The following is a 24336-nucleotide window of genomic DNA, read 5'->3' on the forward strand; positions in this document are numbered from 1 at the left end:
TAAGGGGGGCCAGCTGCTGCTGGGAGCCTCAATCCCGTTCGGACCTGCACATCGCCTTTTTGAGCGGATGTGCACAATCGATTGGCTTCTTGTGCGTTTCTCTTTTCGCCATCTGCCTCCCGAGGACGGGGTAGGTACCGCTGATAACTTGATGTTGTAGTAGAGCATGAGGTGCCGTGTTACCAAGGTTGCTCGTACAGGCGGCTGCAAGCGCTCCGCAGCCTAGAGGTGGTCGCAGTGCTGGAGCTCGGCAATGTACCCATGACGCTCGTCAAACAAAAGCGTTTGGCTTGTCGCAGCTAATAATAGCCCAGGTTGCAAGGTTGATGGCACTGATTTGTATTAGTGCCTGCAAGGCCCAGGCCTACGTCTACATGCAAGTCAAGGACCAAGGTATATTATTTTCGCATAAGAACTTAGAGAAAGAAAGAACATGGGCCCATGCCGGTTGCGTTAAATTCAAAGCCCGTAATGGAATACTAATACTTCATCTTCATGTTACCTTGTGTAGGTCAGGCGCCTCTAGTAGCTTGAGCTTTGGCTGCTGCCGCCCGGAGTAGCCCCCATATGCAGGCTAATGGCAGCAAGAGTCCTTAGTCCTTCCTTTTCCAGGGCTCTTTATATCACAGGGCGGAGCTGAGTGGCGGCGAGCAATCTCGGATAGCTGCAGCAGCGGTAACACCAGAGCTTTTGCGCCGGCTTGACTGAAGAATGAATGGAAAGCAAAGAAGAAAGAAAGAAGACGGAAAAATAGAAAAAATAGAAGAGAAAAAAACAACTATGAATAATAATAATAATAATAATACTAATAATAATAATAATAATAATAATAATAATAAACAAAATATAGATAAAGCCTCTTGTTATGGCAACCTTTAGCAACACCGACCAGGATGACGCTCTCTGCATCTAACAGCATGAAGAGGTGCGCGATCGAGACCCTGCCACAGGCACAAAAAGGTACATGCACGCGTCCCGCATGCCGTAAATGGCTGAGACCAGCTCCCCATCCGCGCTAATTCGATGGAGCGAAAGCCCGTTTAGGGCCTCCCTAGACCCAGAGCCCCAAGCATTGAGCATTAGCGGTTGATGCTACCCGCCACCTGAAGCTGCCCCCTGGCACCTGTCAGTTGCCAGTGTCTGAGGCGTCGACGCCATTGTCCACCGCGGCGACAAGCGATGCCCGACTCGTCAGGTTACCTTGGCGAGTTCCTACGGCGGGCAGCGAGCTGCGTTGCAGGGGTGGTGCGAGTGCCAGAACTGACCTGAGCAGAACAGAACTGAGCAGACATGGCCTGGGAGGAAGTAATGACAATGCCTACATAGGTCTTGGGATGTGCCCTGGACTGGAAAGCATCTACTAGTATCGAATGACCTAGTTTTTGTTGGCTTTCTCTGCCTCGTTGTAATTCTTCTCTTCCTCTTCCTCTTTTTTTTTCCCCCGTCTTGGCATCGCTCCTGTCGCCGATGAGGTGAAACGAAACTTCTCAACTTCACCCTCTCTGCCGTCCATCCCCCTCCCCCTCTCCATCCTCCACATCAACGTCTGCTCCATCGTTCCCATGCCATCCCGTTTATTCGTTTCTCTATTATCCGGTTTGTCTTTTTCTTTTTTTTCTCTCTCTTCCCTTTTCTTTTCTCTCTTTCTTTTTTTTTTCCACTCTTCTCCGAAAGGCCATCCTGCTCACATCCTCTGGCTAGGCCCCCGATTCTCGCCCGCATCTGCCATCGAGACCCGGTCCTGTTCCCCGTCTTGGATTGCCATTTACCCTCGCAGCCTCCTACTGTTCCTTACTCTCCAAGTCTCCCTCTCTTTTCACTTATTTTCTGCCTATAATCTATAGTCCCAGGGCCCACGCCTTGTCTGAATTGTCTCTTTTCTTCTCCTTGCTCCCGCCCCAAGCGGCGTCTCGTTTTCCGTCTTGTCCATCCTGTTAGGCCGACGGAAAAAGGTGACATAAGGCGATCGGGAGCTTCCCCTGCTTCCACGCTACCGAATCGCCAACAGCATCCCCCCGGCTTGCCAGGAATCCTCCCTCAAGGGTCCGGGTGGGCTCGTTTAGTAGACGACCAGGCCAGTGACTGCTCTTGCGCTCTTCTAGCACGCTGATGCTCTGTATAATTATCAACGGCATCGTGCGCCATCTGCTCTGTGCCGCGTCCGTGGCCCAATCAACACGGCATATTTTGCTACTCTGCTGATATATTCGCCACTTTATCTGGGAGGGAGGGAACATTGCTATGTTATATTACCTACCATACATAGACTACATACTAGACTACGGCATACCTCACCTGCTTAGCTGAGCCTCGGCAAATCACACGTCCATCTCACGAAACCTTCGCTGCTCTCCTCATCCCGAGAGAAAATACATCGCCGCTCGCCTACCTTCCAACGCTTCGGCATTCCTCGTCACTCACTGTTGCACCGTCATCCACCTGCCTGCCTTGTGACAGGTTGAGCAAACATTTCCTTTCGTGGCCTCTTGTTTACGGGCCCCTCCCTTTGCCCACCCAACATCTTGGGAGTTGGTTGCTGCCCTCAAATTCTTGGCTCGCAGTCTTCTTTTCTTTTTACTTTCATGTCGAGAAAGCACAGGCTACGTAGGAGCTCATCCTTTTGAACCCCCGCTGCAAATTCTTCCAGCTCTCAACTTCTTCGTTTCCCTGATTTGCTCCGCAATTTTCATCTTCACCTTTTTTCTTCCTTTCACTTCCTTTTTCTCTGGGTTTAGACGCGGGCCAAGACTGCGAGACTCCTGGTTGCATACGCTGCAGTATTCCCCATATTCGACCTCGTCCCAATTCGGCAATTTGACTGGCACCAGCAATTTCGCCGCGTCTCCTCTCTCCACTTGATAAGGAGTTGCATCGTCCGTTCTGGACAGAGACTCGCCATCCATCATATATTCAGCCTGTCGAGAATTTCAGATTCCCACATCTACATGATCAAATATCATGGTTTCGGCAGCACGGCATCTCCACGCAAGATACAACGTTTGATATAAACCAACACCCACCATGGTCTATCAAGGCAAGCCTTCGAGGGGCTGTCAGATGTGCCGTACGCGCCGCATCAAGGTATGTCCTCTGCTCTTCGGTCCGGTTATGAAGCTCGGCGTCGAAACTCATCATCTACTAGTGTGACGAGACAAAGCCCACATGCAAGCAGTGTGCCAAGTCTCGCCGGCAGTGCCCCGGATACAGAGATGAGTTCGACCTAGTGTTTCGTAACGAGACCCAGGCAACAGAGAAGAGAGCACAGCGCGCCTCGAAAAAGGCCTTGGCCCAGAGGATGAGCAAGTTCACCGCTGCGTCCTCGTCAGAATCGCCCTCTCCAAACGAGGCATTCTCAGCGCCCCCCTTTAACACCGCCGAGCATCTGGCCTCGTATGGTCGAAAGAATCAGCAGACTCCCTGGACCGGTCTGCATGCCCTGCTGCAGAAACCTCAGATGGACCTAGAGGGGCAAGCCAGCTGTCATTTTCTGTCCAACTACGTCCTCATTCCTCGAGCGGGTAACGGACGCGGATTTCTCGAGTACATTGTACCACTGCTGAGAGCAGAGGATGTTGCTCCTCAGTTCAAGGCCGCATTCGACGCCTGTGCAATGGCCAGCTTTGCCAATTCGCAAGGAAGTCCGCATCTTGTTGAGCGCGCCCTCCGCACGCACTCCAAGGCTCTGGGGGCTATCAACATAGCATTGAATAATCCAGACACTATCAAACAGGACTCGACTTTGGCGGCAATCCTCCTCCTGGGACTTTTCGAAAATATTACAACCCGAAACCTTGGCATGCTGGCTTGGGGCCCTCACATTCGGGCGGCGATCCAGCTTGTTAGGAAGCGAGGCCGCAAGCAACTCCGGACCAAGATCGGCGTGGCATTATTCATAGCTGTGCGAACTCAAATGGTATGGTTAGCACATATTTTATCTATATCTCTTCTTTCTTTTTTTTTTTTCTCTCTCTTTCTGTCTAACCGTGTTTCTGTAGATTGTCCACACGCTCAGCACCGCGAAGCCCCCTCTAATGCAGTCAGAGTGGTGGGTTAATTCAGATGCCATACGAGACCCGCTTGCCTCTCAGTGCCAGAAGCTCAGTCTCCGCGCTGGAGAAATCAGGGCAGAAGTAAATCGGCTCATGAGCCAACTGCCTCGAAACATGGAGAGCGTTGAGGCTATCCGAGACATGATCAGGCAAGCCCAGGAAGTCGATTTTGAATGCGTTCGTTGGGCAGAATCGCTGCCGGAGAATTTCAGATATCGGACGATCCTCTGGCAGGACGATATCCCGGATGCAGACTATTCTCAGCTAGAGGTGTTTCCAGGCCGCGTCGACGCCTATCCAGATTTATGGGTAGCCAGCTTATGGGGCATGATGCGGGTATCACGAATCATCTTGGCGTCCCTCGTCATCCGGTGCGCCGCCTGGGTGTACTCACCGGTTGACTATCGCACGGCGCCAGAGTATGCCACTGCGAGGAGAATATGCGTAGAGAACATTACGGATGTAATAGCATCAGTACCCTATCAGCTCGGGTGGTTTTCAACACGCAAGCACCTGTTCCACCAGCAAGAAAGCCTCGTCGCATTCGCCTGCGGAGACGAGGACAGCTCCAAAAGTCTTGCAGGATACTTTCTAACATGGCCATTAGCCTGTATCCAGGGCCAAGACTACATAACTGATAACCAGAGGACATGGGCCAAGGGACGACTCACTTACATTGGGAGGGAGCTCGGCGTATCCTATGCTCTGATGCTAACTCAGGTATGAACTCATCTTCCTTTATTAGCTCTTAAGTCTATTCCATCCCCTAGTTATTTGTCTATAGTACATGTCTATTAGCTAACCATTAAATCACAATACAGCTCAACTATCGAACTCCCTCCATGCTCATCAGGATGGACGGCCTGATGGCCACCAATACTTCCCCCAACGTCGAGAAGCTCCTCTCTATGAAAGTCGCGAAGCCATCTGGGATCTTATCCACAAGCCCTATGCCACAGCAGTTCTACAGACAGAACTTTCAGGGCCAGCCAACCGTACTGGTAAGTGAGGCAGCAGGTAGCTCGGACGTCATTTGATGGCTAGGTTGCTAAAGACACACTACTACAGTTACCGCAGCATACAGTTATCTCTACATATGACGATACGAGTCCAGAGGGTGACTGAACTTTAAGGAGCCACGCAGGTCAAGAGAGCAAAGCATAGAGTCTGAAGACGCATGCACGAGGCCAAGCTACAAGGCAGGGGGGGGGTTGTAATCAGGCGCAAAAAGGCAGACACGCTCGCAGACTTGCGAGATGGTGTCGTCCGGATTCTGGCTTTTTCTTTTTTGGATACTGTCACCGTATCATATTGATTATTTATGGAGAGGGGAGGGATATCAGCGCGATTGTTCAGATAGGGTTACACATGATAGGATATGCATGATGACTGTTTAGATACCTTGTTCGGCTCAGCGACAACGCATACACCACCGTTCCTCTGGCGATTACTGGGTAGTTCCTCCGTATTACTCTTAACATGTACATCGTATCCATGAGCATAATGGCGAAAATAATGGTTCCCCATCTCCCCTTTCTGAAGCCGTTACTAAGGCTTACTTCCCCTTGGAATTTCGTGTACGGCCTTTCACATGTCATTTAGATCCCAGAGCTGGTTTGATAGTAGCCCTTTTTTGAGCTTCGCTATCTCGATCCTTTTCTCTTCCTATAAGCAAACACAAAAAAAGCATGTTAAAACTTGTCCTTTTGAAAACGCCATATCTAAAATGGCACGAGAATCCCGCTGGGTACGTTGGGTTTACTCACATCTCCTCGTCCTTCTGGGCGCTGGCAAGATTCCAGGCCTTGACGACGTAGCTCTGCGTCTTGTCGACGTATTTTTCGTTCTGCATGTGCCTGACGCCGACGCGCACGCCGTCCTTTGTGAAGACGACGTTCTTCTTGCCCATGCGCTCGGACGCGCTCTCGCGGATTTTGGTGAATGAGAGGTAGACTTGGTAGAGGACCCAGGCGATGCCGCTGATGAGGGCGATGGCGATGACGAGGGGGACGACTTGGCTGCACGCGCGCGCAGCTGCTTGTTAGTGTGCTTGCTTGCTCGTGGTAGAGAGATGCGGATAGTAAAAGTATGGCCTACCGAATTATTGAAGGCATGATGGCTGATGGTGAGGAAGTTGGTATGAGGTGAGGTGAGATGAGATGAGATGAGAGATTTGGTAAAAATAAATAAAAACGGGTATATGGTTTAAAAGAGGAGATAGAAGATGGAGAAGATGGTCTTGGCACGAAAAGTGGTATCTTGGTTTACTGAGGCGATCTTATTGTGACACAGATTTTGGAGATTTGATCTTGTGGCGCGCGACGGGATGATGTCAATGTGGTGTTCAAATCGAAGGCGTGGTCAAGCTGAAGGAATGGCAGCCGCGACGAAAAATAAGAGAAATAGAGAAATAGAAGTAAGAGTAAAAAAAGAAGAAGTAAAGCGCGACGAGATTAAGAAGAAAGAAAATTTCCGTGGCGTGCCTGAATAGAAAAAGAGAGGAATTGGAAGGTTTTAAAGATTTAAAGAGGCGAAGCTGAAAGCTGAAAGGGTTGATGTTTTGGAGGGGGGCGGGCAAGGGAATGCTGGGATCAGATAGTCCTTAGCACTTAGTAGGTACATGTATGTACAAGATATGGGATGCCAAAATGGAGGAGGCCTCTGCTCTCTTTTTGCGCCCTACAGGCATGGAGAAAATACGGAACCAGCCTCAGTTAATTACCTTAGTAAGTAGGTACAGAGGCTACGAACTATACCTACCAGAAATAGCACTATGAAGCGACGCACGCACGCAGGGTCTGCGTTACATGGTTTGCATGTGCCTTGCGTGCTGCTGCGGTTGGGCTGCCAGCACTAGAGGCGCCGGGCTGTGGAATTAGGGTCGGAACAAGCATAATTCCATGAGACGGCGCGCACACACGCCTTTTTAGAGGGGAGGGATGGAGGGAGAAAGCGCCTCAATCTTCTTTTTCTTTCTTTCTTTTTTTTTTTTTTTTTTTTTTTGCCCCTTGCTCGTCGCGCGCGCCGCGCAGAGGCTACATGTAAGACCTAAAATCGAGGGTCCTTGATGGCAGTTTTGTCAAAGCTGGCCGCTTTTTTTTTTTTATTACTGGGAGGTTCAGGTACCTGCGCCTGTTGTTGCGGCCAGGGGACGGGAGGGGAGCTGTTTTAGTGGGCTCTGGAGAAGCGCTAATGCGCTGTGGGCGTGGCGGTGGGTTCAGCAGCTCAGGTAGGTCGAATGGAGGTGGTACCGACGGGGTATTGTATGTTGCATGTCAGTATTACTGCATGCCGTCTATTTATTGTTTTCCAGGGCCTGGAGCGATGGACTGCCTATTCCTATTCCTTGTTTTTTCTTTTCTTTTTTTTTTCTTTTCCTTTTTTTTTCTCTTTTTTTTTGTAAGAGTATATAGATATTGCTGAGCTTTGGAGGATTCTGGTTTAGTGGCCATTCAAGGCCTGTATCAGGGAGTGGAATGAGGGAGAGATTGCAACTCTTCTACCTATTGATGCTATTGCGGAGGTGTATTGAGACTACGTTCTATAGAGCTCATTACGGCAAAGGAAAAGGAACAGCGATAGTATCAACACGTGTATTGCACTCGGCCCAAGTCTATACCGGCAACCAGGCAGCCAGTCGTTTAATCAATCCCGTCTCCATGGAGTGAAATCCCCGCAGCAGGCAACGCCCTAATCGGGTCACTGCAGTGGCGATGATTCAACAGGGGCGTTAGTTTCATTTCGCTTGCCGGATTCCGCGCAGTCTTCAACTCTTGCTGCTCCGTAGGCCTATGTGGTGTTATGATTATTTCTACCTACCCTGGGAGGTGACTCGTTGCTCAGCAAGATGAATAAAATTTGCTTCTCATATATAGTAAAGCAGGTTCATGTAAATGAATCGTTTTGCTCATCTTGTCTGTGCGAGCACTTGAATCTCTACCAAAACAACTCCATCATTCGAAATAGCTAGTCTAAATACAACCAACTGGTTGTGTGTTGCAGAGCATGCGGTTTTGACTTTCAGCTATTAGGGAACCCGAACAAAGCAATGTGGCTTAGCCGAGCATGCCAACAGGTACTAAAGTATCAAGGTACTTGTAGTTCTATGTACTGGTATCGTGGCCATAACTACTTTTCAGGCTGCATTTACATCATGTCGATGAGGAGGTATGCGGTAACGTGTCCTTACAACAGCCTCAGAAGTAGGATCCTCGCTTCCTATTGGAATTATCATGTGTTTGCCAAGCTATAAAACCACCATCTGCCGCATTGTCCGTGTCCCAGAGCTGCACTGAGCTGGCGCGAAAGCCTCCCTGCCCCAGCCACAGCGCCCCTCTCGGTGTGGCGTAGAGGCGGTGTCTACTCCGTAATAACTTGTTGATCCAAAGAGGACACACTACTGAATCCATCGAGGTACTGGACCAGCAGTGACAGCTGGCTCTGCCGACGACTGACGAAACTTCTTCCATCTCCAGCCTCCCAATCCACCCGGCCGGCTGGCTTCGACGTCCAAATCCCCCATATTTTGATTGTCGGACTGCAACTAGGCGTTTCCCATTCCCTCGCCCGAGCTCCAAGGTAGAGCTCTCTTTGTTGAGAACCCCCCACCGACCCGATCTGACCTACATCAACATCCTTTCCCTTTCAGCCGCGCACATAGCGACGCCCTCCATCGGCCCAATATCATCATGTCGGCGCCGCCCAACGATGGCTACGGCCAACCGCTTGACCAAGCACAGGAGCAGCCATATGATGGCCAAGCCACGCACCCAGCGCACCAGGAGGGAGCCGCTGCGGGCAAGAAGAAGAAGCGAGGATATGCGGCGCAAGCTTTCGAGGTCGGCACAGGAGCCAATGCTCTGGCAGGCGGCCAGGTACCAGGCGGACAGCCATTCGCCGGCGCACCCATTCAAGGCGGTGCCGCTCCCTACGGATCATACCCCCAGGCCGAGCCCCAACCCGTCGCTGGTGGCCCTGCGGCTCCTGGATATCAGTATCCCCAGGCCGGTTATGGCGGGCAGCAACCCGTCGCAGCATCGCAGCCCGTCTATGGCGGCTACCAGGCTCCGGATCAGGGATACCAGCCGCCAGGAGGCCAGGGACCTGCCGCTGGCGTCGCTGGCATCACCCAAGGCATGGCTGGCATGCAGATGGGCGGCCAGCCTCAACCGCCTCAGATGGCCCAAGCAGCCAGACCCGCTGTCCTCAACCAGCTGTATCCTACCGATCTCTTGACTCAGCCGTTCAATGCAACGGAGCTGGACCTCCCCCCTCCTCCAATTATCCTCCCGCAAAATGTGAGTGAAGACATGCTATTTTACTGATACGCGCGGCCTTGACTAACCAGCGTTTCTTCGTCTTTCGCGTACAGACCAGCGTGACCGACTCGCCAGATGCCAACTGCCCTTCGCGATACATCCGCTCCACGATTAACGCCATCCCCACATCCAACTCGCTGCTCAAGAAGTCTAAGCTGCCATTTGCACTAATAATCCAGCCCTACGGAGCGCTTCACGACGACGAGGACCCCATACCGGTTGTCCAAGACCAGGTCATTTCTCGCTGCCGAAGATGCAGGACATATATCAACCCTTTTGTTACCTTTTTGGATCATGGCCACCGCTGGAGGTGCAACATGTGCAATCTGAGCAACGATGTGCCCCAGGCCTTTGATTGGGATGTCGCAGCCCAGCAAGCGGCCGACAGATGGCGACGCCACGAGCTCAACCACGCCGTTGTCGAGTTTGTTGCTCCTCAGGAGTACATGGTCCGACCACCCCAGCCTCTGGTGTATCTGTTCTGCTTCGATGTCAGTTATGCAGCCGTTTCCAACGGTCTCCTGGCCACGAGCGCCCGAACCATCCTCGACAGCTTGAACAGGATACCTAATGCCGATCGCCGAACTCGTCTTGGTTTCCTTGCAGTTGACTCTAGCCTTCACTACTTCTCTATCCCCAAGGACTCGGATGAGAATGGTGAGACCAGCATGCTGGTGGTTAGCGACCTCGATGAGCCTTTCCTACCGGTGCCCCATGATCTCCTGGTTCCCCTGACCGAGAGCCGCCAGAGCATCGAGAAATTCCTCCAGAAGTTGCCGGATATGTTCCAGAACAACCAGAGCAACGGTTCGTGCATGGGATCAGCCCTGCGTGCGGGACACAAGCTCATTTCCGCTCTTGGTGGTAAAATTGTCGTCCTTACCGCCTCCCTGCCCAATATCGGTGTCGGAAAGCTGGATATGAGGGAGGACAAGAAGCTTTTGGGAACTTCCAAGGAGAGCAGTCTCCTGCAAACGTCAAACAGTTTTTACAAGAGCTTTGCCGTCGAGTGCTCCAAGAACCAGGTTTCCATCGACATGTTCCTGTTCTCGTCCCAGTATCAAGACGTGGCCTCGCTGAGCAACTTGCCGAGATACACTGGTGGTCAGACCTGGTTCTACCCTGGCTGGCATGCCTCACGGCCGGAAGATGCGCTGAAGTTTGCCTCCGAGTTTAGCGATTACTTGTCGTCTGAAATCGGACTGGAAGCCGTTCTCCGAGTTCGTGCTACTACGGGTCTGCGCATGAACGCCTTCTACGGAAACTTTTTCAACCGTAGCTCGGATCTTTGCGCATTCCCAGCTTTCCCCCGCGATCAGGCCTACGTTGTCGAAGTTGCCATTGATGAGAATCTCACTAAGAACGTGGTGTGCCTTCAAGCAGCCGTACTACACACGACATGCAACGGCGAGCGTCGCATCAGAGTGTTGACCCTCGCCTTGCCCACGACGACGAATCTGTCGGATCTGTATGCATCTGCAGACCAGGCCGCCATCACAACCTACTTCAGCCACAAGGCTGTCGAAAGAGCGCTCAGCAGCGGCCTCGACGCGGCTCGGGATGCTCTGTCGGCCAAGGTTACCGAGCTCCTCCAGACCTTCAAGAAGGAGCTGGCCGGCGGCAGCATGGGTGGAGGCCTGCAATTCCCAGCCAACCTCCGCGCACTGCCTCTTCTGTTCCTCGGCCTCACAAAGAATGTCGGACTACGAAAGTCAACGCAGATTCCTTCTGACATCAGATCAGCTGCCCTGTGTCTTTTGTCCACGCTCCCGCTCCCGCTGTTAATCCGATACATCTACCCCAAGCTTTACTCTCTTCACGACATGCCTGACAACGCTGGCGTGCCCGATGAGACCACTGGCCAGATTACGCTTCCTCCAGCTCACAATCTGTCTTCGGAGAGATTAGTATCATACGGTCTCTACCTGATTGATGATGGCCAGGTTCAATTCCTGTGGGTGGGCCGGGACACTGTCCCCCAACTGATTGCCGATGTCTTTGGAGTAGAGGACCGTACCCAGGTTCACGTCGGCAAGGGACGGGTTCCCGAGCTTGAGAATGACTTCAACGAGCGTGTCCGAGCTGTGATCCAGAAGAGCCGGGATCACCGCGCTCTTGGAGTGGGAAGCATCACGGTGCCTCACTTGTATATTGTGCGAGAAGATGGCGAGCCATCTCTCAAGCTGTGGGCGCAGACACTGCTCGTGGAGGACCGGGCGGATCAGGGGGTGAGTGCGGCACAGTGGCTTGGCACTCTGCGAGAGAAGGTATGTTGACTGGCACCCTGACTCTCTATATATATATAACTAAAGAAACGCGGAACTGACATGGACATTAATCTAGGTTGTGCAGTAATGTTGAGGAGCACCCGCACTTATGAGAACGTATTATGGTGTTGCAATTCTAATTGTATAGACTAGGGTAGTGATGGGGGATTTACATGGTGGCTGGCCTGGAGTAAAAAGACAAAATGAGGATAGGAGTGAGGAGATGGACTTGTGGCTTTATGGTACTATACAAGCAATATTTCCAAAAAAAATATCGATGAAAAAAAAAAAATGAAGCATTGACGAATTTAAAAACCTTTATCCGGCTTACTTTTATGTCATCTTGAATTTTGACATGTTCTGAGACTCGAGTGCGTGGAGGGGCGGCGATATAGGCCCGCTCGACGGCCGTTAATAGCAGTAGCGATTCCGAAGCGCAGTATTCAGGGCATGGGATAGAGTGGTGGCGTGTTTTTGACCGGCTGGTTGCGTTGCTCCATCTTGTGAATGCGACTATTTGACGACCAATGCGAAGCTCCAGAGGGCAGCTGCAAAGCTTGTGATGGAGGAGGCATGGGCGTTGGCATCACAGCAACGCTAAGGCATGTGCGGCTCGTTTTCGTCACATTCACAGCGGGCGTATTACAGCTAGCAAGGGATTCTTTTGTCTTTTTCGAGGCACTAATAGTCCGCTGCAATGCGATTTAGCATGCTACGAGTTCTTTTCTACCACAGGAGGATGCCACAAGCGAGAATGCCGAAAAGAGACCATAAAGGCCCGGAAGCACAAACAAGCTCTCCGAATTTTGAAACGACGCTTGGAGAAGGACTTCTAACGTCCACGTTTGAGGTTGGTCGGCGCGCCCCCCTTCTCCTTGTGATTTGCGCCGCAAGGGTGGGGAGCGGATTCTTGTGATGAAACAGGCGAGGGGGGACGCTTGACGGGCCAATGGCGATGGAGATTAGGCGCTTGGCACAGTGAAGGCGAAAGAGGCGAACTTTGAGGCTCGGATAGCGGGAAGGGCAAAAAAAAAAAAGGTGAAACGTAGGGGAATGGTGTTTTGGCTTGGGAGAAGGTTTTGTTTTGGCGGTTAGCTTGGCATCGGCATTTCTGGGATAGTTGATGGACGGATTTGCTGAGAAAATGTTTTGTTTTAACTGCATGCCTGGACAGCTGCGAATACTGTACATCGCACTGTACGAGACGATATAATCTCGCAGCACGAGCATGAAGAAATACCGACGCCATGCATGCATGCATGCGCGATTGTGACGGTCCTGGAAGCACCATTGGACCGCTGGCCCTGCGCCGCTCAGCCTGTAAGAGGGCTCAAACGCCCCTGGGCCATGACCCCCCCTCCCCAAGTCCCACCCGAGCCTCCTGCGCTATGGAACGCTTTAGCGGGCTCTAGTTCGCTAGTGGGCGGCGCTATTACTGAGGTTTCTGGTGTGAAGGGACGGGGCGGCGAGGAATAGGCCGCAGGGTTCTGGGCCGAGAGCTTTACTCTATATTTGCGAGATGCTTACAGTGCTGTAGGGATGGATCGTTGTGTTTTACGAATCGAGAATCGAGGTGGGATAGAGAGACGGAGCGTATCGACAGTTGGTTGCACATATTGTAGAATAGGTTTTCATTTAGTTATCGAGCCTATTCATCTTTGATGGCCAATGGCAGATGGCTATTGTTCTGTCCTTGTGTTAGCTAGAGTGCTGCTATAGCTCCCTACTTCGTCCTTCGTCCTTCGTCCTCCTGCTGCCTTGCGCAAACCCTCAACCAACCGTTTCCAAAGGTGAGCTGCAGCTATAGATGGGCTGCATTTCTTCAGCGACCCAATCCGGCCTCGTTCTGCACGGGGTTTCGTTTCAACAAAAGATCAATAAGGCATGTTGCACTAGAGGCAAGGCAAAGACCTCCGGCATGTCCCCCGTCATCCCTCCCCTCGCTGCAAACCAAACCTTCCTCAAGCATCATCATCATCGTCATCATCATCATCATTATCATCACCATCATTGTCTTGGTCCCTTGTTGAGCCTCTAGACGTCCGAATAGAGCCAGTCGCCTGCAAAAAGAGCCCTGGCACTATTGCTGCTGCTGAGTCTGGCCTACCAGGATCGGCAGGTTGTCACAGGTCAGGTTGCAAGGGGCCTCCCGAGCGGATCCCCACCGTACGAACCTGTAACTCTCTCTCTTCTGCCTACCTTGCCATTCCAAACATCACCAGCTTCCCAAAGGCTGGAGACAGGGAAGAAGCCTTGCGGTGCCAGCGACGTCCAGCTCGTCCGTTTGTTTCCTCTGCTCAGGGCCGTCAAAATCCCCTGGCCTGGAGAAGCCTCCTAGTTCGTCCCCGCCGGCGCTCCTGAATTACAGGTATCGCCTTCTGCCTCTGCCGTATACGAGCAGCGGTAAGGACCGTAAGGTACAAAACACTGACCACCACTCAGCTGAGGGAGCTTGAATACAAAGACCTGCCACCATCCCCCCCCACTTGGCCCAGCACGCACCCTTCGACCCCGCAGCCAAGCAGCTTTTTGGCTCAACACCGAGAGTTCCATCCAAGACCGCCTTACACAGCGCCAGAGAGCCGCTCTTATAGCTCCCCAAAATCTCACCCTTTCGCCAACCAACGGGCAGCATTATTCCTCCAACAACCGCCTTTTCGCCCGCCGTATCTCTGCGCGCCAAGCTCCCCCGTCCTGTTAGTAGCTGCATCACACGATTCACGTCGTCGATGCGAGAGACGTCGACTGACCGCATTAGTTCGCTGAGTGGAGTTGCGCTTTAGATTGCCTGGGCCATCGACCGCTATCCGCACATTAGCCTGCGGGCATCGACGAGAATCTACAAACAGACAGCCCACCGCGAAAGGCCTTTGTCACCCTTTTCTGACCTTTGGTGTGCTTTGCGTCTTTCGTTTCTCTGTTTGCCGCTCTTTTTTCCCCAGAGCTTTTGTGCAAGCAAGCATTCGGAATCGCCCTCACTTCTTCACAACCACAAAGCCACAACGACAGCGGATTCAGGCCCAAGTCGCCAGCCCGACCATCATGTCTCGGTCGAACGCCCCCAATGCGTCAGCGTCGCGCAAGATCTCGTTCAATGTCAGCGAGCAGTATGACATTCAGGACGTTGTCGGCGAAGGAGCCTACGGCGTTGTTTGGTAAGCTTTTGGCCTAGTTCTCGTCTTTCTGGTGTAGCTAGCGTCCCGTTTCTAACAGCGATTTGACTTGGACAGCTCTGCAATTCACAAGCCGTCAGGACAGAAGGTTGCCATCAAGAAAATCACCCCCTTCGACCACTCCATGTTCTGTCTGAGAACCCTGCGAGAGATGAAGCTGCTGCGCTATTTCAACCACGAAAACATCATCTCCATCCTTGACATCCAGAAGCCTCGAAGCTATGACAGCTTTAACGAGGTCTACCTCATTCAGGTATTTCCCCTCCTTTGAAGCTCCGGAAGGCGCTGCAAGCTTCTCTCTGCTTCTTTTCTTTTCCCTCCTTTGCGTTTGATACCTGTGCTCACCATCAATTTTCGCGTAGGAACTCATGGAGACAGATATGCACAGAGTTATCCGTACCCAGGACCTATCCGACGACCACTGCCAGTACTTTATTTACCAGACGCTGCGTGCTCTCAAGGCCATGCACTCGGCCAACGTTCTTCACCGAGATCTCAAGCCCTCCAACCTACTGTTAAATGCCAACTGTGATCTGAAAGTCTGCGATTTCGGTCTGGCCAGATCTGCCGCCTCTCAGGAAGATAACTCGGGTTTCATGACGGAATATGTCGCCACGCGATGGTACCGCGCACCCGAGATTATGTTGACCTTTAAGGAGTACACCAAGGCTATTGATGTTTGGTCTGTTGGCTGCATCCTGGCTGAGATGCTCAGCGGCAAGCCTCTGTTCCCTGGCAAAGATTGTAAGTGCCGATTCACCGACACCCTTATCTGGGAAGAAGAGACGGATGCTTTGAGTTGAAGACTCAACTGTATGAATAATGCGCTAATACAAAGCCTCTTCTAGACCACCACCAGCTGACTCTGATTCTGGATGTGCTCGGTACACCAACCATGGAGGACTACTACGGCATCAAGTCTCGACGAGCACGAGAGTACATCCGCTCTCTGCCTTTCAAGAAGAAGGTGCCATTCCGCACCCTGTTCCCCAAGACGTCTGATCTGGCACTCGACCTCCTGGAGAAGCTGCTTGCATTCAACCCCGTGAAGCGAATCACGGTGGAGGATGCCCTCAAGCACCCATACCTGGAGCCTTACCACGACCCTGATGACGAGCCCACTGCGCCCCCGATCCCGGAGGAATTTTTCGATTTCGACAAGCACAAAGATACCCTGAGCAAGGAGCAACTGAAGCAGCTGATTTACCAAGAGATTATGCGGTAAAACAAGAAACAAAATAATAGGGAACTGATGAAGCATATGGTTGAAAGATGTTGCCGAGATGGGTTAAGAAACTGAATTAAAGCGGAAGCATTTTTTGGAGGATATAGAGCAATGAGGCTGGCAAAGAAAGGAAATATATATCTTGGCTAAGCCAAGAAAGTGGAGGAATGGGACGAGATATGAAATGAATAAATACACTGGCTTCGGGTGCCTCTACTTTTTTCTTGTTTTTCTGTTTTAGTATAAGTATATATATATGTGGCCTACGTATTCTGGTTCAATACATGCATGCAGTCAATATTGCCTCGATGCGACAGTCGAAGTGAAGAGCATATTGTGTTGCATAAGGTATGTTTGCGGAATGGTTAGTAGGTAGGCCGGCCTATCTGCCTTAGTAGTAGGTAATGACAGTGCGAGACCAAGTGTTTGCGCCGCATCTAGACAAAGAGACTCGAGCATCTTGAGCATCCCTGCTACTTGGTGGATATACTTATGCTCTAGATATGAAGAAACCCTCAGCCAATGTTCATCATGTGTTAAAATTCAAAGATTGATTCAAATTGAACACCCATGCTTGTATATCTGTAGGCATTGGGTATTTATAGCAGCGCACAGGGTACTGCCGCTAGCGCAGGCCTTGCTCCTTGTGGCAGGTCCCACTGCAGCAAGGCAGCGCCGTCATCCGTCAACTTGTTAACATTTTAGTGGTCTGTTTTCCCATTCTTTCCAGCCACCACCAAGCTCGGTCATCACTCAATCCAGCACAACCGCCCCAGGCACCTTTTGCGTAGGTACATGTAGCACCCGCGCTTTGGATTCTGATCGCCATCACCATCCTGGGCAGCATCAGATCGCCTTGGCCTTTTTTCTTCTTCTCTTTCCATGGCCGTCCAGCGTTTATTCCACCGCTGGCGGGTCTCATCCTTGGATACGTCATAACATTTGGACCGCTAAATAGAGTGCGGAAGCTCGTGTTTCCCCCATACCGCCACCAGCCAATTATCAGTTTCTTAATACCATCATCACCACTACCATAGTAGTGCTACCTTGCAATAGAAGGGGGAGCTATATATACTTGGAGACTTATTCAAGAGGCGGCTGCACGGGAAAACTCCAACGTCGGAAACCGAACATCAAATCTGGCAGCAATGTGGAGTTTGATGCGGCGCTGGTCGACAGAGGACACCCACGTCCCCAGCCATCTTGACGAAGATGAAGACAACAAGCCTCACCGCGCGGCGACCCTGAAAGATGGCATTAACGATGTCTACACGCCCATGATCCGCACACTGAGTCCCTTCCGCCCCCCGCCGCTGGATCCCGTTGTGCTCCATGGCTACAAGGACAGCACGCCCGCTGGATCGAGGCTACTGACGACGGTGGTGGCCGAGGAGATTCGAACCATGGTGCCGGAGCGGCTGCGCATCACCGAAGACTGGCGCTTGGTGTACAGCATTGAGCAGCACGGCACGAGCCTGGCGACTCTGTACCAGAGGTGCAGGCAGTATGAGGGCATGAGGGTGGGCTTTGTGTTGGTTGTGAAAGATCAAGAGGGCGGGGTAAGTTTTCTTAGAACCTGGCAGCTGAAGTCGAAAGAATTGTTCCATGTGTTGTTCTTTATCCATCTCTTCATCGACCCTGATTGCACGTTGAAGCATAATTGCTGACGAAAAGCCATCCCAAACAGACATTTGGTGCCTATCTCTCCGAGTACCCTCATCCGGCTCCATCCTATTTTGGCAATGGAGAGTGTTTCCTGTGGCGTGCCTCGACCCTGACATCTCTTCCGCTGCCACCGTCGGCCGACACGACCCATTTGACGCGCAGCACGACGCTTGCCCCTCCACCGCGATCTGGGGCTTCGACACCGCGATCGATAGATACGACGCCTGGAATTCGCTTCAAGGCGTTTCCATACAGCGGCCTCAATGACTTTTACATCAACTGCGAGACAGGGTTCCTGAGCGTGGGGTCTGGTGGCGGGCATTACGGCCTGTGGCTGGACGACTCGCTCGATGTGGGACACAGCGCGACTTGTGAAACGTTTGGAAATGAACCGCTTAGCGATGCTGGGCCCAAGTTTAGCGTCATAGGCGTTGAGCTTTGGGTGATTGGCGCATGAAGAAAGGGAGCGGCTTCTTTTATAATATCTGATCTAATCTGATTTACGGCTCTGAAGATGGAAACATAATTTTGAAGGAGCTGGTGCTCTTTCTACATCTCCCGGAATTCTTCTTCTTCTTCATCTTCACTCCATCTTATTTATACTCGGATGACTTGTCAACTTTTCAAAAGCGGAATAAGCGCACAATTCAAAGAAAACAATAATGAATCGACAGAATCAAACGCATTGAGGGAGTGCTTCATATCATAGGATCTACGCCAAATCCTTGTATATACCAAGCCAGAATTCATGTCAGACACGATGTTGAGAGAAACGGAGAGAGAGAGAGAGAAAGGCACGGGAGGCTCAGAAAGACCAGAAGGGGATGAGAAAGGGTAATAACAATGCTTGATGCTTAGACAGACAGACAGACAGACGATTTATACTATGATACCCAGAAACCAAATTGAATGAGCGCTATTCCCCACCATCTATGCCCTCTCTTAACGTCTACTCTTACAATGCTATACTAGTACTAGAATCAAATGTGCCATGTCCAGCATTGGCTTTCCCAAACTTTTGCATCCTCCTCTTGCTTGAATTTTACCTCTTCATACAAGTTTTTCATGAAGCCTTCTCCCGAAATGCCACTATCCCCTCCAACAACCCCTCTGGCGTCGGCGTCTCAGCGCAGACATCAGGCTCAAAGTCGAAATTCTTGACCAGGTGGCTCCTAGTCGTAGGACCAATCGTGGCCACAAATGTCCGGCCATCTCGCCGCCCGGGCACGAGTTTCCCCGTAGAGGCATCCAGCACGCCGAGGCCGCGGAGCATGCTGTCGCAGCCCGTCGGCGAGAAGACAATGACCCACCGGGAAGGGCTTGACTGCGTCTTGTCCAGGACGGCCGCGAAGTCCTGCGGGAACGATTCCATCTCTCCGGTGCCGTAGACGACCTCCTCGACGACGGGGATCCTTTTGTTGTCGGGCAGGGAAGGGTCCATCAGGGTGCGCGGGATGATGTCTCTGCGCTGCTCGCCGACGAGGAAGAGCAGCGGGGGCAGGCTGGGACGGCCGCCTTTGGCGTACCACTCGGCGTAGTGGTCGAGGATGAAGTGCGCGAGGGCGTCGCCGTTACCCGTGTGGCTGCCGAAGATTTGGAGGGGGGGTTGTTGAGAGACGGCGGCGAGGGCGCGGGTGGTGGCGGGGCCGACGCTGTAGATGGGGATGTGCTGCAGGTGAGGCCATTCGGGGGAGTCTTTTGTTTTGGATAGAAAGGCATTAGTCCCTGGCAATTGGTAGAGTAGAAATAAATGCCGTCAAAACTAACCTTTTGCTGATTCGTCTTCGCGAACGACATGTGCAAACGCCTCCACTGCCCTCTGAGATGTAAATATGAGGCCGCCGAATTCGCAATCCGGGCTCGTGCCGATGCGTTTCTGGCGGAGCAGGTTTCGGAGCTTGTCTAACCCGGCGTCGTCAAACTTGTGTTGTAGGACTGGCACGAATGTTGGTTCAAAGGAGGGATCATTGTTGTTGTTGTTGTTGTCGGGCGCTCTTGAAAAGAGCTCTTCGTATGCGTCGGTCGGGCTGGATTTCGTCTTGAGCAGCAGGACTGGAACGAGACTTGAAGCTGATGGCATGATTGTGGCAAAGTTAATATGGGATGGTAGTAGGTGCTGTGGTAGAGGGCATTTGAATGATGAGCTATCGGTGCTGGTATCTGCGCGAGTGAGTTTAATTAGGAAGATTGTCGGGTACACTGTCTTTTAGTTTACAAGATGCTCGACTTGGGATGGCATATGAAAAGCAGCTGGCATCATAGTTCAGACGAGATCCCGAATTAGAACGTGGGGCTGTTAGCGCAATGGGCTTGGAGGGGCATATCGATAAGAGAAAAAAGTGTCCCGGCGCTAGCGAAAGCCTCCAAAGAACGTGGGCTGACAAATGACATTCACTCAATGAACTAAGTGTGTGTTTGGTGTGGCCATTTTTATACATTTCTATTCCATCTTTCAGCCTTTCTTTTTACGAGCTTTTGTTTACGGCCGCTTGGTGCTTATTCGGGGCTTGCGAAGAGCGTTGTTATACTGTGAGAGGGAACTTCTAGACAATGGCTGAAGCTTCATTTCGTGACGCTGCAACGGCGCTGCCAACTTCGGCGCCCTCGGCTGCTTCCGATGCCAGCGACCAGCAGCCAAAGAAGTTTCCCAAGGGAGTCGTGCTGGGCAAAGATGGCAAGCCGTAAGTGCCCTATATTCTGACTGCGTCTGTGCTTGTTGCTCGAGAGTGGGAGTAGCAGAAGTACAGTTTGACAGATGGATCGAGTCTGGCATTAACAAAGCGCAACTCTGTCTCTACAGATGCCGAAGCTGCACCTCATTTGCTGCATGGGCCACGCAGGCCAAGGATCAGACCAAGAAAGACGCAACTGCCGGCAGCAGAGCCGTATCCACAACGGCTGTCGCCTCGGGCCCTCCAGCCGACTGTCCGCCAGACGTCGAGACCCTTGGACGGAGCACCTGGACGCTTCTTCATTCCATAGCGGCCTCGTACCCGGAGACGCCCTCGCAGACGCAGCGTTCTGACCTGTTGAGCTTCGTGGGACTGTTCTCTAAGCTGTATCCGTGCTGGGTCTGCGCCGAGGACTTCCAGGGCTACATGGCGCGGCAGAAACCACAGGTGAATTCCCGCGAGGAGTTCTCGCAGTGGCTCTGCCGCGCGCACAACGACGTGAACAAGAAGCTGGGCAAGCCCCAGTTTGACTGTTCACGCTGGGATGAGCGCTGGAGGACGGGCTGGAAGGACGGCCGCTGCGACTGATGGAGAGGCGGCGGCGGCGGCGGCGGCGGCGATGTTGGTTTTGACTGTACGAGTACCTATGATTAGACGGCAAGGAAGAAGAAGAAGAAGAAGAAGACAAAAACACAACAAGAGGCGAAGTCTGCAGCAAGTGCATGCAGCAGTGTACGATTGTGAGCGAGGTCGCTTCAACTCAATTAATTGGCAGCATATACCGACGGCGTTATTTTCGAAAATCGTTGGGAATAGGGGCAAAATAGATAGACAGACGGGGTGTCGTGTTGAGCATGGTACGAGGACGGGATGCGTTATCATGCAGGCGTGTCAGTGTGCGCGCGCATGGCATGGTGGTGAGAGCCTCCAAGGGCAAAGCATGCCACTGCGTCTGGGAGAAAACTCTTCACTCAATGCCTGGGACGGGCGTGGCCTATCGAAGCCAGTCAACTTATCAATTCCACTATTCTGCACCTCATCAAAGTTTCCAGAGTACCGTGATCTGATCGGTGGTTGAAACAGACCGACGGGGGCTGTCCGTGGTAATTGACCGGGCGGCTGCCGAGCAGCTTCCGCTGGATCTAGATGGCCAAAAGCCTCCCCCCCTAGGTCCTGCAGCTGTCCACTAGGCGATTGGCGGCGGCACTAGCGGCTGCCTGGGCCAACTGTAAATGGCCTTATCGCGGGCCTCCTGCTCGATTACATCACTATCACCACAGCACTGCGTCTGAAGGTCAGCCCATGCTTGCCGATGGCACGAGCAAAACGTGCGCGCATGGTGGGGTCTTTTTTTTCTGCGGCGTTGGATGCCGATTGCTGTTTTGGGACAGCTTCGCGGCCAGTGAGAAGCTTCGTTTGGGTGTTGTGAACAGCGAGACGGGGAAATATATATCGCCATTTGGCCGCTGCTGGATTGATGCTGCTTTGTCTCTCGTATACCCACAGACAACAATTCCCCCGGGAATACTGCATCAACTATATCCGTCCTACAATCGACTTGCCTACCTTATTATTTGAACCTTTTTTTGAGGAGCAGCATCATCGTCATCGTCATCGGCCCCTCCTTTCTGATAAATTGTCGCAGCACCACCTATACGCCATAACAAACAGCAACAAAGAAGCCCCGCCCGTTCGTTCATCATGGCCGGCATCAACATCAGGGTGCAGAATCTCGAGCAGCCCATGGACGTTGCCGAATATCTCTTTCGACGTCTCCATGAAATTGGCATTCGCTCCATCCACGGTCTTCCAGGCGACTACAACCTTCTTGCCCTCGACTATCTGCCATCATGTGGCCTGAGATGGGTTGGCAGCGTCAACGAACTCAATGCTGGTGAGTTTTGATTCCAATTGACTTGGTTTGATGAGACTTGATGTGAATACGCAGGCAGCTATCTGCATATCTGCATGTCTATCCCCCTAGAAAGACCAATTTACTAACTGGTGCAACCCCTCCTCCAGCTTACGCTGCTGATGGCTATGCTCGTGTCAAGAATATGGGAGCTCTCATCACCACCTTTGGCGTGGGAGAGCTCTCAGCCATCAATGGCGTTGCCGGTGCCTTTTCGGAACACGTGCCAGTCGTTCACATTGTCGGCTGCCCTTCCACCGTCTCGCAGCGAAACGGCATGCTGCTTCACCACACCCTCGGAAACGGTGATTTCAACATCTTCGCCAACATGAGCGCCCAAATCTCCTGTGAAGTGGCCAAGCTCACCAACCCTGCCGAAATCGCTACTCAGATCGACCATGCCCTCCGAGTTTGCTTCATCCGTTCTCGACCCGTCTACATCATGCTTCCCACCGATATGGTCCAGGCCAAGGTAGAAGGTGCCAGGCTCAAGGAGCCAATTGACTTGTCGGAGCCTCCAAATGATCCCGAGAGCGAAGCATACGTCGTTGACGTCGTTCTCAAGTACCTCCGTGCCGCAAAGAACCCTGTCGTCCTTGTCGATGCTTGCGCCATTCGTCATCGTGTCCTTGACGAAGTTCATGATCTCATCGAAAAGACAAATCTCCCCGTCTTTGTCACTCCTATGGGTAAAGGTGCTGTTAACGAAGAACACCCAACATATGGTGGTGTCTATGCCGGCGACGGATCCCACCCACCTCAAGTTAAGGACATTGTTGAGTCTTCTGACTTGATTTTGACAATCGGTGCCCTCAAGGTATGTATATATCTCCAATGCTGTTTGCCCTCCACTTATTTACTAAATATCTAACCCATCTTTCTCTTATAGAGTGATTTCAACACTGCCGGATTTTCTTACCGCACCTCACAGCTGAACACGATCGATCTCCACAGCGACCACTGTATTGTCAAATATTCGACATATCCAGGTGTTCAGATGCGGGGTGTGCTGCGGCAGGTGATTAAGCAAATTAGTGCATCTGAGATCAATGTCCAACCAGCACCAGTCGTCGAGAATGAAGTTGCCAAGAACCGAGATAGCTCACCCATTATTACACAGGCTTTCTTCTGGCCACGCGTTGGAGAATTCCTGAAGAAGAATGATATTGTCATTACCGAGACTGGAACAGCCAACTTTGGTATCTGGGATACGAAATTCCCTTCAGGCGTCACTGCGCTTTCTCAGGTCCTTTGGGGAAGCATTGGCTGGTCCGTGGGTGCCTGCCAAGGAGCTGTTCTTGCGGCTGCCGATGACAATAGCGACCGCAGAACTATTCTCTTCGTTGGTGATGGCTCATTCCAGCTCACCGCCCAAGAATTGAGCACAATGATTCGTCTCAAGCTAAAGCCTATTATGTGAGTATATATCAGTACGAATACCCTATTGTTAGCTGTCCCGTATAACTGACTCTTTCTTTTTCAGCTTCGTCATCTGCAACGATGGCTTTACCATTGAACGATTCATTCACGGTATGGAAGCCGAGTACAACGACATTGCAAACTGGGACTTCAAGGCTCTGGTTGATGTCTTTGGCGGATCCAAGACTGCCAAGAAGTTCGCCGTCAAGACCAAGGACGAGCTGGACAGTCTCCTCACCGATCCTACCTTCAACGCAGCAGAGTGTCTCCAGTTTGTCGAGCTATATATGCCTAAAGAAGATGCTCCTCGAGCACTGATCATGACGGCAGAAGCCAGTGCAAGGAATAATGCCAAGACAGACTAAAAAGGACCGCCATGATGGCTAATTATCACCTTATGAATTGTAATAGACCTGGTAAAAATTGATCAAGGCAGGTACCGATCTTTAATGAAGCAGGCTTTGGACGGGGACGATTTTTCTTAAAAAGAAATGAAGAAAACGATGCAACGATATATGGATTAACTGGACATTATATAAAATACCTATCAATTTGAAGTTTATATATATATATATATTTTCAACCTGTACTATTCCACCGTGAAAGCTTGCTTCGTTTATGAATGAGATGATCACG

General features: G+C 51.7%; 9 protein-coding genes across 10 annotated transcripts; 7 read left to right on the plus strand and 2 right to left on the minus strand.

Moving 5' to 3' along the window:
• Window positions 1-1402: 1402 nt before the first annotated feature.
• TrAFT101_003281 (uncharacterized protein) lies at window positions 1403-5590 on the plus strand. Of its 2 annotated transcripts, XM_024901770.2 has the most exons (6): window positions 1470-1596; window positions 1702-3081; window positions 3143-3913; window positions 3996-4769; window positions 4871-5050; window positions 5118-5590. In XM_024901770.2, exons 2-6 carry the CDS (start codon window positions 3022-3024, stop codon window positions 5172-5174), a joined length of 1842 nt encoding a protein of 613 aa, XP_024764416.1. In that variant the 5' UTR covers window positions 1470-1596; window positions 1702-3021; the 3' UTR covers window positions 5175-5590. The 2 variants fall into 2 exon arrangements, with proteins under 2 accessions (XP_065982945.1, XP_024764416.1); XM_066126838.1 differs by having other exon boundaries at window positions 1403-3913.
• Window positions 5153-6601, minus strand: TrAFT101_003282 (uncharacterized protein). Its single transcript, XM_024903529.2, has 3 exons — window positions 6147-6601; window positions 5816-6067; window positions 5153-5714 (listed from the first exon to the last, which is right to left on the minus strand). The coding sequence occupies exons 1-3, from the start codon at window positions 6161-6163 to the stop codon at window positions 5693-5695; spliced, it is 291 nt and encodes a 96-aa protein (XP_024764418.2). The 5' UTR covers window positions 6164-6601; the 3' UTR covers window positions 5153-5692.
• Window positions 6602-8268: 1667 nt separating this feature from the next.
• On the plus strand, window positions 8269-11970 carry SEC24 (COPII subunit). The gene is made up of 3 exons (XM_024907697.2): window positions 8269-9346; window positions 9421-11634; window positions 11711-11970. The coding sequence occupies exons 1-3, from the start codon at window positions 8738-8740 to the stop codon at window positions 11720-11722; spliced, it is 2835 nt and encodes a 944-aa protein (XP_024764419.1). The 5' UTR covers window positions 8269-8737; the 3' UTR covers window positions 11723-11970.
• Window positions 11971-13552: 1582 nt separating this feature from the next.
• TrAFT101_003284 (uncharacterized protein) lies at window positions 13553-14417 on the plus strand (the record flags this gene model as incomplete). Its single annotated transcript, XM_066126839.1, has 4 exons — window positions 13553-13613; window positions 13745-13971; window positions 14077-14330; window positions 14393-14417. 4 exons carry the CDS (start codon window positions 13553-13555, stop codon window positions 14415-14417), a joined length of 567 nt encoding a protein of 188 aa, XP_065982946.1.
• A 259-nt stretch (window positions 14418-14676) lies between these two features.
• Window positions 14677-16032, plus strand: TrAFT101_003285 (uncharacterized protein; the record flags this gene model as incomplete). The annotated part of the gene is made up of 4 exons (XM_024907698.2): window positions 14677-14789; window positions 14865-15060; window positions 15170-15551; window positions 15656-16032. 4 exons carry the CDS (start codon window positions 14677-14679, stop codon window positions 16030-16032), a joined length of 1068 nt encoding a protein of 355 aa, XP_024764420.1.
• A 723-nt stretch (window positions 16033-16755) lies between these two features.
• Window positions 16756-18625, plus strand: OXR1 (oxidation resistance protein 1). Its single transcript, XM_024899303.2, has 2 exons — window positions 16756-17591; window positions 17720-18625. Exons 1-2 carry the CDS (start codon window positions 17181-17183, stop codon window positions 18152-18154), a joined length of 846 nt encoding a protein of 281 aa, XP_024764421.1. The 5' UTR covers window positions 16756-17180; the 3' UTR covers window positions 18155-18625.
• Window positions 18462-19928, minus strand: TrAFT101_003287 (uncharacterized protein). Its single transcript, XM_024899405.2, has 2 exons — window positions 19465-19928; window positions 18462-19392 (listed from the first exon to the last, which is right to left on the minus strand). The coding sequence occupies exons 1-2, from the start codon at window positions 19775-19777 to the stop codon at window positions 18761-18763; spliced, it is 945 nt and encodes a 314-aa protein (XP_024764422.1). The 5' UTR covers window positions 19778-19928; the 3' UTR covers window positions 18462-18760.
• Window positions 19929-20093: 165 nt separating this feature from the next.
• Window positions 20094-21517, plus strand: TrAFT101_003288 (uncharacterized protein). Its single transcript, XM_024910930.2, has 2 exons — window positions 20094-20378; window positions 20498-21517. Exons 1-2 carry the CDS (start codon window positions 20248-20250, stop codon window positions 20955-20957), a joined length of 591 nt encoding a protein of 196 aa, XP_024764423.1. The 5' UTR covers window positions 20094-20247; the 3' UTR covers window positions 20958-21517.
• A 553-nt stretch (window positions 21518-22070) lies between these two features.
• Window positions 22071-24065, plus strand: TrAFT101_003289 (uncharacterized protein; the record flags this gene model as incomplete). Its single annotated transcript, XM_024902369.2, has 4 exons — window positions 22071-22263; window positions 22392-23098; window positions 23171-23697; window positions 23765-24065. The coding sequence occupies 4 exons, from the start codon at window positions 22071-22073 to the stop codon at window positions 24063-24065; spliced, it is 1728 nt and encodes a 575-aa protein (XP_024764424.1).
• Window positions 24066-24336: the final 271 nt, after the last annotated feature.

This window comes from Trichoderma asperellum, chromosome 2 (genome assembly GCF_020647865.1).
Source record: "Trichoderma asperellum chromosome 2, complete sequence".
Classification (NCBI taxonomy): domain Eukaryota; kingdom Fungi; phylum Ascomycota; class Sordariomycetes; order Hypocreales; family Hypocreaceae; genus Trichoderma; species Trichoderma asperellum.